Below are 15,474 nucleotides of genomic sequence, written 5' to 3' on the forward strand. Positions count from 1 at the left end.
TGCAGACTTAAATATCTGGACTCTTGTCATGCCCATTTTAAAGTTTAATACAATAGCTAACTGTGAATTTATGACGAATAATTTTACTACGGCAAGTTGGTCCTACAAAAAAAATGAAAAAAGGAAAAGATTAATGGTTTTAAAAATATATTTTGGTTGGACAAACAACTGGACAAATATGACAAGACAATAAAAGTGTAGAAGTCGTCAGTACGCATGCGTGTTAGGATGGAGAAAAAAACGGACCAATTATTGGATGGACAAATAAATTAATGGATGGCGAGACAACTAAATGGACACGTTTGTGTATTCAATAATGGATGTACTTAGACTGTAGTGAATAAAGTCTGTGAGAATACAGATATTAGTTTACCGTTCACGAAGTGCAAAAAACCCAAAAAAACACACACAAAATCATATTTTTATGGTCGTTTAATATAAAGTTTCTCTGCAGAACATATGCAAAAAAGCTTCACAACAGATCCAAGTCTTTAAAGACTGTCAAATATTTCCAATTAAAATATTCTTAACAAGACTTAAATCTTTATAAAAGCAGAACGCAAGGATTCCAGAATATCTACACATATTTTCATAAATTGAGGGAGATAAAACCATATTTGCAGTGTGATGGGTAAAGCTGTAAACAATTCTAACAGTAACTATTCACTAATTTTCTGATTTTTTTTAAATTTTTTATTAATTAATGTCTGAATTGGGGTGAGGTGCTAAATTAAGCATTTATCCAATTAGTGAAATTATCCTCTAAGATACATGCTGTAAATCATGTGTGTCAGAAACGTAGGCCCATATGAGGGGTGAGATTTACTGGCTGCCACATTGAACGCAGCTGAAACACTTGTTTAATGTCAACAGCAACAGAATTTGGCCTTCCACAAAATATATCCATACATTACTTTACACATGTAAGTAATAAAGGAAATGTAAAAACAAAATTGCAACTTCTTGAGCTAATCTGGATAAAAATAATCTGAGAAAATGTACACTGTTTAAAAACACTGCCTGGGAAAAGTGTCTGTACCCCTCAAACATACAGATGAGAGATTTCCGAAAGTATGGCATGCATTTGTAGTCGGCCCCTTTTACTCGTATATCCCTAAATAAAATCACCTATGCAGTAAATGTAATTAATCTCGATATAATTCCAGTTGTTCTGTGAAGGCCTCAGGGATTAAAACACATAAGTGAGCAAACAGAATGATGACGACCAAGAGCACAGCAGACAGAATGTGTCGGCAGGGTGACGATTAGTCGTGAACTCCACAAATGTGACCTTTAAGGCAAGAAGAAAGCCAGCGTTGAAAGGAAGTCATAAGAGCTTCTGCTTGCAGTTTGCCGTAAGTCTGTGCATGGAAGAGAGGAAACACGTGGAACGAGGCGATCTAGTCAGATGAGACCAAAACTGAACTTTTGACCTCTTTGTAAAATGATTTTAAATCAGGGGTGTCCAACTTGTGGGCCGGGGGCCATTTGCTGCCCTTGACAACGATTTTGTTCGGCCCCTCACTACAAGCCAAGAGTGGTAAAAGCAACTGATGATCACAGAAATTTGGAAAATGTGAATTTTTCTTTTAATAACGCGATAGTTTGAAGCCTCTTTTCATGTTTTGGATCTTTAAACATATACAGATTTTTAAAAACAAATTTATTGTTGAGCAAGTAAAACTAAAAACAACAGCAAAGGAAATCATTTTTAATTTAATGTGATTTTGTGGCAGTTACGCACCATTATCTTTGATACACCAATTAAAACACTAATATTTTCCCCACTTTCATATGATCACTTAAGAAATACATTCTGAAAACGATTTCAAATAAGAGTCAGCACTTTCTGTTTAAGTGTTAGAACTGACTTCAACAACAATATCCTCCTGTTTTCAGCGCTATCTGACATTTTCATACTTCAGCATGTTCTGGTTGGCTGAACTCCTTTGGTAAGAAGTGGTTGGATGGAACTAATCCCAGAAGATTTTATCATCAGTCATATCCGCCTTAGTTTCACATGGTACTAATTCAAATATCACGGGAATAGGTTTCAGAATCTTATTTAACATGGAAATTATGTGCTTTAGCTTAGCTGACAGTGAAGACACCAAGGTGAAACAAATAGAAATGTTCTGTTATACATCATCTCCTCGTTCTAACACTATTTACACTTCTGAGCTTAACACAACTTGTGTAAAAATAAAAAGAAAGAAAATAAAATCTAAGAAAATGTTCTTCCACGTTCTTTTTGGTGATGACATTTCTATAATTTCATTCATTGCTGCTTCGTTTTCTTCTTGCCTTTCCCTCTACTCCATTTTAGATCGCTCCATCTTAGTTTTCAGGATTTCCTAGAAGAAAAGCACAAGAGATTTATGCGCAAGCGTCAGCGTGACAGTGAGATAAAGGGCAAATTAAAGGTCAATGGCTGGAGGTCTTTAAATAGTGGAAACTGTGACTAGAATCATGGGATCGGCACGAGGGGGAAAGAGGAAGACTTTACCTCTTCCTCATCCAGCATAACAGGGAGAGCTCTGAATGAAGGGAAAAGAAGACGAGAGTGTTAGCATGTTGCTATTTAAGCGTGCTAGCAATATTTTGCAACTGTTTGAATGCCCAAACATTTTCTGTGGAATTCATGCCAAAATGAAAAGACTTACACATCAGCAACGGAGGTAGGAATGTTCTCTTCTACCCATTTCAGGTCTTCATCCTGAAAAAGAAAAAAAAAAAACATTTGAAACAAACTAATGCTTGAAGAACATAAAGATAACAGAACCACAGCGTTTACCTCTTTATTCAGAAGTTTCTGGGAGCCGTTAGCATCAGGTTTCGTGCCCCGCATCTTCATTCCTTCTGGATGTAAAAATAAGAAAAGCTGAGATCACACACAGACAGACGTGATTTACCTTACATTATAACTACAACACTGGATGTATGTTAATGCTATATACACATTGCAACATGACATCACCCTCAAGGTCTTGCCAACGACGACAACCATAGGTTTTAGCTGTCAAGTTGTCATCACGACGCACTAAATCTGAAATGTACATGTGATTTATATGTATATATAAAAGAAAAAAGGACGCAGTGCTTTGCTGCTAATTGTCAACACTATGACAACTACAAGATAAGGTCAAAGGGTATCACATTTCACAGGTCAGAAAAAAGTTTGAATTTCAAAAAATAGCAAGAGTGAAGTAGGTCAGATATGCTAGCTTGACTTTGACAATCCAAACATGTAGATGTGCTGCAGAATTCGGTGTGTTCGATTTGTTTAAAAAAATGGCAACCCGTCAGTAGAGCAGAAGTTTGAATTAGAGATAAAACTGTTCAAGTGGGGGGAAATTTTCACAGAGGACTATAAATACTGATGCAAGTCACTTTATCATCCTGATAAAAAACACAAGCACATGTTACCAAAAGCTTCGTTCATCATCGGCTCCTTGGCTTCATCTTCTTCATCGTCTTCATCAATAAGAGGGGAATGAGAGAACCTGGGGATAAAAACACAACCCAGGATAAATTCAGCTCTCAGCTCAGTAATTACAATTAATTTCCGTTCTTCCCCAGTCCCTCTAACCTCTGGCTGTTAACAGAGGGTCGCAGCAGCACCATGATGACCAGCAGCATAGTGGAGAACAGGAGGCGCCAGAACGCATCGTCTACCCACAAGTCCCGCCAGCCCTACGAGGGAGAGAGTCGACACAGAGCGCAAAGGAAAGTAGCTTCACGTTCTCCTCTCCACAAACTAGACAGAATTTATCTGAGTCAGAAGAGAACAGAAACAGAAACCGACCCTCTGACAGTCGACCAGCCTGAACACCTTGGTGGTCCAGATGATGAATATGATGGAAACTGTGGACACAATTTGAAACATGAGCTTTTCATTTCCTCCATTATTCACAGTTTCAGCCTGTGCAGCTTTCACTTTATTACCATCCACTCCATGACAGCTGCACTGCTGTAAAAGACGGTGATGGACATAATGGCAGAGGCATGATCTGGTCTGATCTGCTGTTGTTTTACCAGAGCGCTGCAGAAACCTAAAGGCCAGCTCACATCAGAGCTCGTTATGGTGGAGGGTTTGCACTCACAGAGTTTGATTATAATGGATGAAATATGGCTTGAATTAGAATTACAAGATTAAAGAGTTCAAAATGTCTGGTGAGGTTTTACAGATTAAGATCCTTCAGCAGCATTTCTGAGCTACTGTTTAGTTTTTCTAACTGAATTATGGGACTTTCTGAGCCTGACCAACCTCTAACTCATCACTTCCCTCTGCTGTGCCTTAAATAACCACATGTCTACAGCGCCAGCGTAATGGCAGCCTGCCTACAGAGCAACAGCAGTCAGAACAACAATGGATCTTTCTAAAACCATCTGTCTAGATCTATCAATCTACATCTATGTGTCCAGATATATAGCTCAAGATCAATCTATCTACATTTAGCCTGACCTAGCTATCTAAATGTAGTTATCTATATGGAGTTAGATCTATCAATTTGGCTCTATCTGTATTGATTTAGCTAGCAAGCTAGCTAGCTAACTTGATGTCCAGCAAGATATCTAGATAGCAAGAAAGCTAAGTAGCTAGCCAGGTAGCTTGCTAGCAAAATCTACTATTTTTCTAAATTCTGTTTTCTTCTTTCACAATATAAAAAAATATACAACAATTTCACTCATACAGATACACAAACAGAAGCTAAAGATGAATCATTTTGCTATTAACTCATGTAGCTTTTGAGTTTAGTTTCCTTCTTCCAGACCGGCTTCAACTCACCAACAACGAAGAAGATGAGCGTGTTGGTAAAGTGCTGATATAAAGACAGCTTGACCAAATTTCTGCGGAGCTTCAGGAGGCGAGTGGTTTGTGACAAGCTGATGAAAATGTAGAGGCAGATTAAGGAGAACCTCGTGAGCACAGATGGAAAAACAATACTTATACAGGGTACGAAACACTGCTGGGAGTCCCAGATTGGACTTGAGCAAGCCCACTTGAGTGAAACAAACAAAAATAAAAAAAAAGGATATCCACCACATGACAAACGAGTCGATGAGAGAGAGGCTGAGATTAGCCACGAGGGCGACGGTTCCATAGAAACCCTGGAGGAACGAGATGACAGAAAAGACGATCAACGGAGCGATTCTCTGATCAGGAGGAAAATAGTTTTAGCTTATAGATTATGACTAATCTGTAAGCTAAAAGTACTCATGTTCAGTCATAACTTTTTTACATTTTCAAACATTACAGCCACAACTCTTAATGTATTTTAATAAGATTTTATGTGACAAAGTAGTGCATAAATAAAAATTAGAAGGAAAGTTTTACAAATAAAACATTTTTAAGGGGGTTTACATTTATATTGATATTAATTTCTTCCATCCTCACAGTGGTAGAAGATTTATCATTGATATTCTTGTTTTCATCTTTAATTAAAAGGAACAGTGCATTCTAATTTAAAAAAAAAAAAACTAATGTAAAAATATGTCAAAATTAGCCAAACGGCCACTTTACATCTGTCAGAAGTGATCCAGACTGTCCTGTTGAGGTGCATTTAAAGATCCTCATTTTGTTTCCTCACTGCTGTTTTGTAGAATTGAACAGGTTACTCTGCCACCTAGAGGTGGCGACCATGATAAGTTACTCAACATGAGACTTAGTTACTTTAAAATGTTTCTTTAATGTTGAAATTTAGACCGTACTGTTTACTGTATTCAGGCTTTATTTATGGTCCTTTATGCACACATAATGGAGTGATTGGGTCTTATACTTGTGGTTTTAAATTTAAAGTTTTCTTTATAAAAGAGTAGCACCGGGACTTTTAATCATTTCTTTTGAGTTACAATATCACAGATTTTTACTTGTTAAATCTTCTTAATCCATTTTTTGGGCCAGAACCTTTGCACTCACGCATTTCTGGTACGCCTGTACCGTATTTTCCGCACTATAAGGTGCACCGGATTATAAGGCACACCTTCAATGAATGCCCTACTTTAAAACGTTTTTTATATATAAGGCGCACCGCATTATGAGGCGTCACCTATACGGGACGCGAATTGTTACGTAATCTACAAATGTGGATGTGTAATAATAAAGCATTGGTCCCCGAGTACTTTATAAAGTAGGCTGCCCCAGTCATTGTTTCACTCACGGTGTTGGTGTTGCGATATTGTGCCCAACTGCTTTCTGGGTAACACAGACCAACCGACACGCTGCCGCCGCAGTCTCTGTCTCTTCCCCCGACCCTCCAGGCTTTAAATGTATAAGGGCTGGTCCCTTGGTAACCCTAGTCGAAGCACACCCTGAAGCACCCCGGGTGAATGTCTAAAGCCACTTTGTTGACATAAAGAATGTCAACAAAACAGTCCGACTCCGGTCGGCGAGGAGATCCTTCTGCGACTGGGCCGGGGCGTGGCCGGACGATGGTCACCCTTCTCTGTTCGCTTACTGCATGTTGGTGGAGAACGTGGTGCTAAATGACCTGCAGACGACCTGATTATCAGGTTGGTAGGTTGATAGGTCAGTAAAACTTTATTAACAAACCAGCGTTCTGACAGCTATCCAAGCATGCACCGAGCGCTTCTTCTACGGGCGAAAATGAAGTCGGCGGCTGCTTACCGTAGTTGCTAGACCTGTTGTGGCTCAATATTGGTCCATATATAAGGCGCATCGGATTATAAGGCGCACTGTCGGCTTTTGAGGAAATTGAAGGTTTTTAGGTAAATCTGACGCACAAACAACATCGACAGACGATAAAACTGCTTCTCTTAGCAAACTGAGGGTTAACCATCGCCTCAAAATAACGATTTGATGGGAACTGAAAAAGACTGCTATGTTCAGGTTGTGCTAAAAATAAAAAAAGTTAGCGTATCAGCGAACCTATTCAGGCCTGAAGTAGCATCTGAATACTAAACAAGCCACGTCCTCAACTCTAATGTTACCGTCCACAGTCCACTTCTCTAAAGGATTTTCTTTTTTCAAAGACGTTTCATGAATGGCTGAAAGCTGAATTGGTCTAATAGCACTTTGCCCCAATCTGATGGTGGAATGACCTAAATAACAGATTGAAAAGAATCAATATCTTTGTTGTTATGCTCATATTTCTACTTATTTAATAATTTAGTAGCAAAAAAAGACTCTGAAAAGTTGCTTATTTTGTCAATATATAGTTTTCGATTTAATACACCCCAAAGTTAGATTTCTTTTATTATCAAGTCCCACTGTAAAAGAGTTTATATTACTTTCTATGCTGGTTTTTCTGTACAAGTTGTAGTGATGAGATGTGATTGGGCGACAGGTTTAACATCAAGCAGAGGTTTAGCTTGTTTCTTTGGTCACTAATGTCTTCATACCTGGATTTTTACCGAGAATAAAACGAACATCGACTATTAATTAGGCGAGTTCTGAATGTAGTTGATTACACTAAGTTATATTTAGGAGTATCAGAGGTAAAAACATATATACACATTTCATTTTTTGCACTCTGTGGTTGTAAAGTGGCACATTTTGGAAAAGGTCTAGGGACATGAATACTGTCACGACGAACTGCTTGCTTAAAAATGTCTCATATAGAAAGTTGGTTACTTACGCCCGTCACTCTGAGCACTCCGTCTACAGAGGAGAAGAGGAGGTAGAGGAGTCCAACGGCCGCCAGGCGGTGCACCGTGGTACCCAGCCGTGGTCTGCACCGCAGGGAGAAACAGGGATTATTCAGCCGCAGTTCATGCGCCGGGCTCCTAGATTTTTATCTTTCACAGCAGCTGACACACCTGACTATGCCATAACCAAGACTGACTATGAGAACCAGGATTCGAGCCAGGGATCGTTTGAGCGCAGAGAGCAGCTCGGCAAAAATCACAGCTCCCAGGACTGCAAAAACAGAAACCAAAATGCAACAAGACGGACTTGGGGTGAGGGGGAAATGGAAAAACAAACACGCCCAGACCCGAGCAAACATGTCCGACCGTAGTCTCCTTTGTAGCGGATGCTCTGGTATTCGGAGTAGAAGACGGCTTTCTCCAGCATGCCGAGGATGATGACGGCGCCGATCCAGTACTGGATCCGCAGCAGATCCCTCCAGTAACAGACGCACCAGAAGAGCCAGAGCGCCCCGAACAGAACGTACACGATGCACATCACCATGAAGAACTGGGAGAGAAACGCACGCAGCTTCACTTTGAGGCCATGCAAACAGCAACCGAATGAGGTGCAGCACTAATAAAGAAAAAGAAGGTGAGTTATCCTTCAGGAAATAAAGATGCGTACGATCATCAGAGGCCAGTCTGCTGGGGACGAGTAGTCATGTGGTCCTTTCATCTCCACTTTCACTGAGGAGTTAAAAGGAAATCGGTCACTGGTGATATTTAAAAGCTGATTTTAGAAGGAAATTTTCTAAAAAGAAAAGTTTTACAAATAAAGTTTGGCCCTCACTTGTGAAAGCAAAGTTGAGCTGCTCTGATAAGATGTCTTCTATCTCCAAGCTGCGAGCCACAGGCTGCACCTTCACTATGAACAGGTAGGGCCCGTCCACCCAGGCTTTGGCCACCGCGCTGATTTCCTGGAAAACATCACTTAGCCTCGTCAGTGAAAATGAGCAAAAATCTTTCCAGATTTGAGAATTTTGAAACACAAGGGCACGATTTTAATTTGAAAAAATATGAAAAAAAATTCTGTTTATTTAAAGGGTGCACCGATTTGAAAATCTGGGCCGAAATCGATGTGCAGCCACATCTGGATTTCAGAAATGTGAAACATAAAGCTAGGATTTTTATTAAAAAAAAAAAAAAAAGTTCAGCTTATTAAGGGAAGCACCATTTTGAACATTTGCGCCGATGCCGATATCGATATGCAATATTCTGCTGCTATGGCCGATAATGTTACCGGCCAGCAGCTATAATAGTATTTTTATATTTACTATATATACATTTCCAATGTGGTGGTGTTCTCACCACCACATTGCTTCCCACAATCCTGTGCTGCATCACTATCAGTGTCCCCTTTCTGGATCACAAACAGCAACAAAATGGAAATAAACATCAGTTGTTAACATCGGCCCAGTCCTACTTATCAGGCCAATACCGATATGATAAAAAAGTTACTAAAATCGACCAATACAGATACCAATACCAATATATCGTGTATCTTTAAGTTTTCAACTACTAAACTTTGGTTTGATGTATGGTTGGGCATTTATTGTATTTTGATAAGAATTGTGATTTATTGTTGTCTCAATAAATGTCAACTATTGATGTTAAAAAAAGACTTTATTTTTATTTTCTCAACTATTTATACCGCAAGAGTATCAATAAGTATCAGTAAAATTGAAAATATGGTTTAACGCAGTTACTTTGTACAATTTAGTTAAATGTAATTAAAGGATTCCTCACCGGTTTTTCAGGCCAAGTAAAGGTCTGATTTGATGGATCACTCTGAAAGACAAAGTTACAATAAACAAAGAACACCAATAAAACCGTGCGGCCGTGTTAAACGACGCCGGAGCTTTCAGACCGATGAAACCAATCACCTTTGGACTGGACAGTGGCTGATAGGGGTTGAAGTCTGGGAAATAAACCTGCAAAAAAAAACATGTTTTTCAAACGTGTTCAGGTACCGCCGGTGTTACCGAAAGCGAATACGTTTTGTCAGGTTTTACCTTCGGGGTGAAGAGGTAGGAGCAGTTCTCAAAGTACATGTAGCCCTGAGTGTAGAAGCCGCTCCAACCGTCTTTCAACATGTGGTCCATGCCGAACATGTTCATCGCTTTGTTGTCCTTCAAAAAACAAACAAAAACAAAAACATAACTGGATTTCATCTGCAGTTACGATTTACTAAACAGGGTGAAAACATACTCCGATCCGTATATTTGCACATTTGCTTATTAATCGCATGAAAAATCAAGATGAGTTCAATAATTTCCATTCTGATGTTCAATATTTTTTGAAGGGAAATTTTGTTCACGCAGACATCATAATCCATTTCATTTACGGTTTTAGTTGTGTGGTTCTTATATCAGTTTAATTCACTGTTTTTGGTCGCCATGTTTAATTTTGGATTAGAGATGCACGATATAACAATTCGGGTTTGATGTCGATATCCGATATTAGCTACTGTTTCAGCACCAGACCAAGCAAAAACGGATGGCAACAAGCTGAAAATAAATATTGGTTGTTCATATCAGCCCAGTTTCATTTATCGGACCGATCCCATAAAAAATGATTTTCATTTGATATCGATGCTAGCACCGATAAATCGTGCTTCCCTATTTTGGATATTTAAAATATCGCCCACTTCCAGTGTGAAATGTTCTTTATAAAATTAAAGTTTATTGGTGTTTGAGAGGATGAACTTGCATTATTATACCATTATCAATACATTACTTTAAAATGGTCTCAAAATTACAACGTTGTACTTTATCATAATAACTGCAGGGACAATTTATCGTCTGGCAAAACTGATCGGTGGCAGGCCTATTTGTGCGTCGAAAGCTTAATAAAAAAGAGCAGGAATGTAATTTGAACCAAGAAAACCTGAAAATGACATCAAAACATTTCCTGGGTTTGTTGGGGGGAGTGGTGGCTATGAAGTCTAGCAGCTACGCTGAGTAGAAAGACCAAACATCAACAAACAGAAGCACCGCTCACTGGGGTGTTGAAGACCTCATTGTAGCAAACGGACGAGCGCAGGTACCAGCTGATGTTAAAGGCCAGAAATTTTTCACATGACCCCATGTTGTTCAGAACTGCACAGAGGAGAGCAAACAGGATCATCAGACTCAATAGGGAGCAAAAGCTCACAGTTTTAAACGACTTTCACAGATTATGTTATCAAGAGGAATGTGAGGTGGGGTGAGGTTACACAACGACCTTGAGCTCCGTAGGTCAAAGAAAAACCTGTCAGTGAAAAAAAATGCCCAGGCACAAAGAAAAGTGGCCATGATACAAGAATAAAACCGAGGCTACAGAGAAACACATGTTTTGATGCGAGTACTTACACCTCATAAAGATGGTGGTGTTGGCGTACAGCGTCTTCCGAAACACAGCGTCCTGTGTCTGAAAGCACAACACAGACAGCAACTGATGAGACTTTATCTGACGCAGCAACTCATCTTTTCTTCCCTTTTCTGGACCTCTATGAGGAAGCCAGTGACAGTCCGGCGCTGAACCGCCTGGCAGTGTCTGGTTTTGCCGATTACGGATTCCACCATTAATGCATCCTTTTCTAATGCCAGTTAGAAAATTCAGGGTAATTTACAAATATACAGATACAACTTTCCAGATGCGTATTGATGAATACTGTTCAATTTTTGGATCGAAGGAAGGAAAGAAGAGAAGAAAGAAAGAGAGGAATCAAGAAAGAAAAATAGAAAGAAAGCTGTGAGGAAGGGTGAAAGGAACGAAGGAAGGGAAGGAGAAAAGGAGGATGAAATTAATTAAGGAACAAAGGGTGCAAGGAAGGATGGAAGGAAAGAAATAAGCCTTCCTTCCTTCTTTTGTTTATCATAGAGAAAATAGATTATTTTCATAAAAATCATTTGCAGTGATATCGCTAAGTTGTATGTAATATTGGCAAATTCCCAAAATTGACACAGGGGTCGGGATTGTTGCTTTTGCTGTTGGAGTTTTTCCACTGTCGTCTCCATGACAGCGCAACAAATACAAAAACAAACATATTTGAAACTACTATTTAATTCAATTATTGTATGTTTTTAAGAGCTACAGCTGCCACATTTAATCTAACTGGAGTTGAGATTAAGTAGATTTGATGGTTCTTAAAATTCTCCTTTGTGACCTTTATTATTATTTACATAAAAACAACGAAATATCATGACAAGAGCTTGTTCCATGTAGTCCATTCCTAACATTATGGATAACTGGATTAATTTCCTGGTGAATGAGCAAAAAAATGAATGGACTGATGGAATTAAATCTTGGAATTCAAGTTTATCTCTACATCTATTTATTTCGCCTATGGCACAACGTTTAGCATCCCTGAATTTAAGAATACCTTAACAGCAATTATTATTGCTGGCAGGCGTACATCTTTAAAAATATATATATTTTTTTTCATTAAAAGCTGCCTTAACAGTCCAGGAGACAGCCTGCCTTTAGTTTGTTACAGACATTTTGGATTCTATCGAAGGAAAATTCCGGGTATTTAAAAAAATGACAAGAACATCAGCAGTCATGTATCATTAGCCTTGCTGACAGCAGCTGGACCTCTCATCCGGAGGAGCGCTTTGCTAGTGGCTAGTTAGCAGCCTTAGCTACCAGCTGCTGAACATTTAGCACGAGCCTGGGCTTTCTCCGTAGAAACGCTCACACCGAAGGTAAAACACTGACCGAGTTGATGTTTACGCTCCATACTGAGACCTCCGCCGCCCTTCCGAGGTGAAAACCGAACGCTAAGACCACCAAACACAAGCGATGAAACTGGACATCTAGCATCTTGCAGAAATGCACTGCAGGTAAGGTGGACTTGCATCCGCCTCCAGGTCCGGCTGGGCGATTTTCCCCTGTAACTTACGCAACCGCCACAAGAGGGAGACAGAGGTCATTAAACAATTCCATATTTTGCCATAAGGTGGATTTCGAACTTGTTTGATTTGAATAATAACAAACGAGAGCTATTTATTCAAACAAAAATGGAAATATTATTCTTGTATGTATGTATGTATGTATGTATGTATGTATGTATGTATGTATGTATGTATGTATGTTAAATTAGTTAATTTACAATTATGTATTGAAGTGATGATTAAAAACAGAAAAATGCGATTTGAAACACGCAACCCAAGAATAATAGTTTTTTTTCTTACAAAATAGCGGAACTTAAGCGTTAATGAAATTTTTATAGACGTAGAATAGTTTCCGATGTCATTTTATGCCTCTTATGGTGCATTTTATGTACTAATATTTGTATTAAATATTTTTTTTACTAAATAAAAAAAGTAATATGTTTCCTTGCGGTTTTTTTGTTGTTGATGTTGTTGCTACAATATGTTTTTACTGCCAAGCTTGCCACTCACAATATGGCGGAGTCGCTACGCATCCACTGACACGACGTAGGATTTCGTTTTATTTTGAAAATCCTCACCGTGCGTTGGATTTTTGTTGCGGATTTGACGCACTCACTTCCTTCTTCTACACGCTCAGCCTTCAGCTGTCAATAGGAACACGTTAACTCATAAAAAACCAGTCATTGTGTTTCACTGAAGGAGAAAGGACCACAGTAAACAGCTGCTGTTTCTGTCCGAGTTTGCTTGAAATGGCGGCAAAGAGCGAACCTATTATTAGGTATTTGCATGTTGCTTCATGTTATGTCTGTCCTGCAACTTGACCTTTGGCATATTTTGATGAATAAAACTGAATGGAGAAAGTTTAGATTTGCACATTTAATGCTTTCTATTAAATGAAAAGTATATGGGTCTACTAATTCACTAGATTTTAGGTTTATTTACTTTTTTTATTCACCAATTTTGCATGTAATTTTTTAATAGCTGAATAATGAGTGTAGTCTTTTCTTTTATAACTGGGTTTCAGTGTTGTCCCTAATGATGAGGGGAAGGAGAAATTCAAAAAAAGTGAGAATGTTGCTTTTTACAGGTATGTATACAATATTTTTAATGTGACTTTTTGATTGAGAAAGATCCATGCGCTTATAAATTTTGATCTACTTTTGAGGCGACAGATCCAGGGTCCAAACCTGAAATACCGACTTCTTTTGGATTCCCTTGTCCTCACGGAGAAGGGCGCACGTTTTGAGCTTTTGGAAGATGGCACAAAGGTTGGTTTACTGAAACTCAACAGGAAAAATTATCCATGTTTTTTTTTTCCACATTACATATACTTTATATTGGGGGTAATTTACTCAATTTACAAAGCAGAGCCAGGATTAGTCCAGCGATAAACCTGAGGGACAAAACATTTTCATAAAAAGGATGTCAACATCAAAACTTAACTTTTTTTTAAATTAACAATACAAAAGCAGATGAGCCCGACTGCGTCCGCATCAGCATCAAGGGTCAAGTGGTTGTCGACAATTGTACCAAGATATTTCCAATGTTGCACATCTACTGTGCTGTTTATGTTTAATCATTCTTTAGGAAACCTAACCTCTGGCTGAGGGAAGCCATTTATCTGATAAGGAAAAGGGAAAAGTTATTTTTGTACTTCATAAAAATTTATGGCACTTCCCAACAGACTAAAGGTTGCTTTTAAAATAACCCTACGCTTGGGTAAAATACTGATGATCAAATTGGTTTTTATTAGTTTAAAACTTTGACAAAAACATGAAAGGACTTGTCTCTTTGTCATCTTGTCTTGAATTTCTGTCTTTCTGTGAAAGTAATTCAAGAAGGAAAGAAATCCTTTTAAGAAATTGTATGAATTTCTCGGTGGAAATTCTTGAAATTTCACTCATTCTTCATGTTGTGATGTCGATATTTTTTTGATGACATTTATACAGTTGTATCTCTTTGATATAATTTCTCTCTGCCTCTTTGGTCTTTATCAGAAGATCCTTACCCTTCCATCCAAATAAACAATTTTCTTCATGAACCATTTTTTTTATCCACAGACCAGACTGCTTCTTTCTTTGACACCTTGCAAAAACGACACCGTAAGGATTGTAATAGACGAGATCTGGCCCATCAAAACTCGTTACAGAATTCCAGATGTGTTGACCGGGGAACCTCCAAGTGAACAGTAAGAGCTACCGAACTTCCAATATCCCCTTGTTCCGATTATGTTCAGGATTTCTGCATACGAGCATCACTGGAAATTCACCGTTTTCTTTTTTGCAGGTTGAGAGTGGAGAGCAAGACTAAGGACTCCGTCACCCTGTCCTGGTCTTCAGGACGATACCAGGTCAGAGTGTGGCACTTCCCTTTCAGGCTGGAGGTTTTGTGTGATCAGGAAGTGATCGTCACCTTCAACTCCAAGGACAAACTGTGGTTTGAAAGCTTGCAGAATAAACCCAGGTGAAGTTGTAAGACAATCTTTTCATTCTAACAAAGATGGTGGTCCTATAATTATTTAAGATGTCTTTTTTGTTGTTGTTTTTGTATTATTTTTATTTTTATTTTTTTTTAACCTGGCATCATCACAACGTAGTAAGGTGAGGAAATAAGAAAACTCAAAGTGCAAATTCAGGCTGCTCTTTATGAAAACTTCATTTGGTCTTTTGGTTGCTTTCTGCTTCTGTTTCAGCTTGAAGAGGACAAGAACTCACTGTGGAGGGAGACTTTTAGGAACTTTGAGGACATCAAAGCAAATGGTTTGCACCTGCTTTGGGTTTTATTTCATTCTTTTTTGTTTTCTTCTCTATTTGTATTCCGAAACTTTCATCAACCATTCAATCTTTTCACGGTTGTCACGTAGCAACGACAAACTTTGATTGTGTTAGTGACCGAAACACAGCAGTGTACTGCAGTTACAGCTGTAGGTTGTAGTCTTCTTTTTTCTCAC

At 38.7% G+C, this 15,474-nt stretch overlaps 2 protein-coding genes across 2 annotated transcripts in view; one reads left to right on the forward strand and one right to left on the reverse strand.

Moving 5' to 3' along the window:
- Positions 1-1,699: 1,699 nt before the first annotated feature.
- LOC103150048 (transmembrane protein 87A) lies at positions 1,700-12,552 on the reverse strand. Its single transcript, XM_007569482.2, has 20 exons — positions 12,349-12,552; positions 11,001-11,058; positions 10,651-10,748; positions 9,663-9,779; positions 9,534-9,581; positions 9,397-9,438; positions 8,441-8,567; positions 8,276-8,337; positions 7,975-8,158; positions 7,780-7,879; positions 7,599-7,692; positions 5,041-5,112; positions 4,790-4,898; positions 3,806-3,864; positions 3,590-3,693; positions 3,427-3,503; positions 2,795-2,859; positions 2,664-2,716; positions 2,507-2,537; positions 1,700-2,354 (listed from the first exon to the last, which is right to left on the reverse strand). The coding sequence occupies exons 1-20, from the start codon at positions 12,451-12,453 to the stop codon at positions 2,313-2,315; spliced, it is 1,647 nt and encodes a 548-aa protein (XP_007569544.1). The 5' UTR covers positions 12,454-12,552; the 3' UTR covers positions 1,700-2,312.
- A 564-nt stretch (positions 12,553-13,116) lies between these two features.
- The window catches only part of ganc (glucosidase, alpha; neutral C), a 21,111-nt gene continuing 18,753 nt past the window's right edge, over positions 13,117-15,474 (forward strand). The window contains exons 1-7 of the mRNA XM_016680422.1: positions 13,117-13,302; positions 13,549-13,611; positions 13,690-13,792; positions 14,585-14,712; positions 14,811-14,987; positions 15,121-15,124; positions 15,217-15,283. Coding sequence (XP_016535908.1) covers positions 13,274-13,302; positions 13,549-13,611; positions 13,690-13,792; positions 14,585-14,712; positions 14,811-14,987; positions 15,121-15,124; positions 15,217-15,283 — 571 coding nt within the window. The 5' untranslated portion in view covers positions 13,117-13,273. The remainder of the gene's footprint in view (positions 13,303-13,548; positions 13,612-13,689; positions 13,793-14,584; positions 14,713-14,810; positions 14,988-15,120; positions 15,125-15,216; positions 15,284-15,474) is intronic.

This window comes from Poecilia formosa, unplaced genomic scaffold (assembly GCF_000485575.1).
Source record: "Poecilia formosa unplaced genomic scaffold, Poecilia_formosa-5.1.2 Scaffold241, whole genome shotgun sequence".
NCBI lineage: Eukaryota > Metazoa > Chordata > Actinopteri > Cyprinodontiformes > Poeciliidae > Poecilia > Poecilia formosa.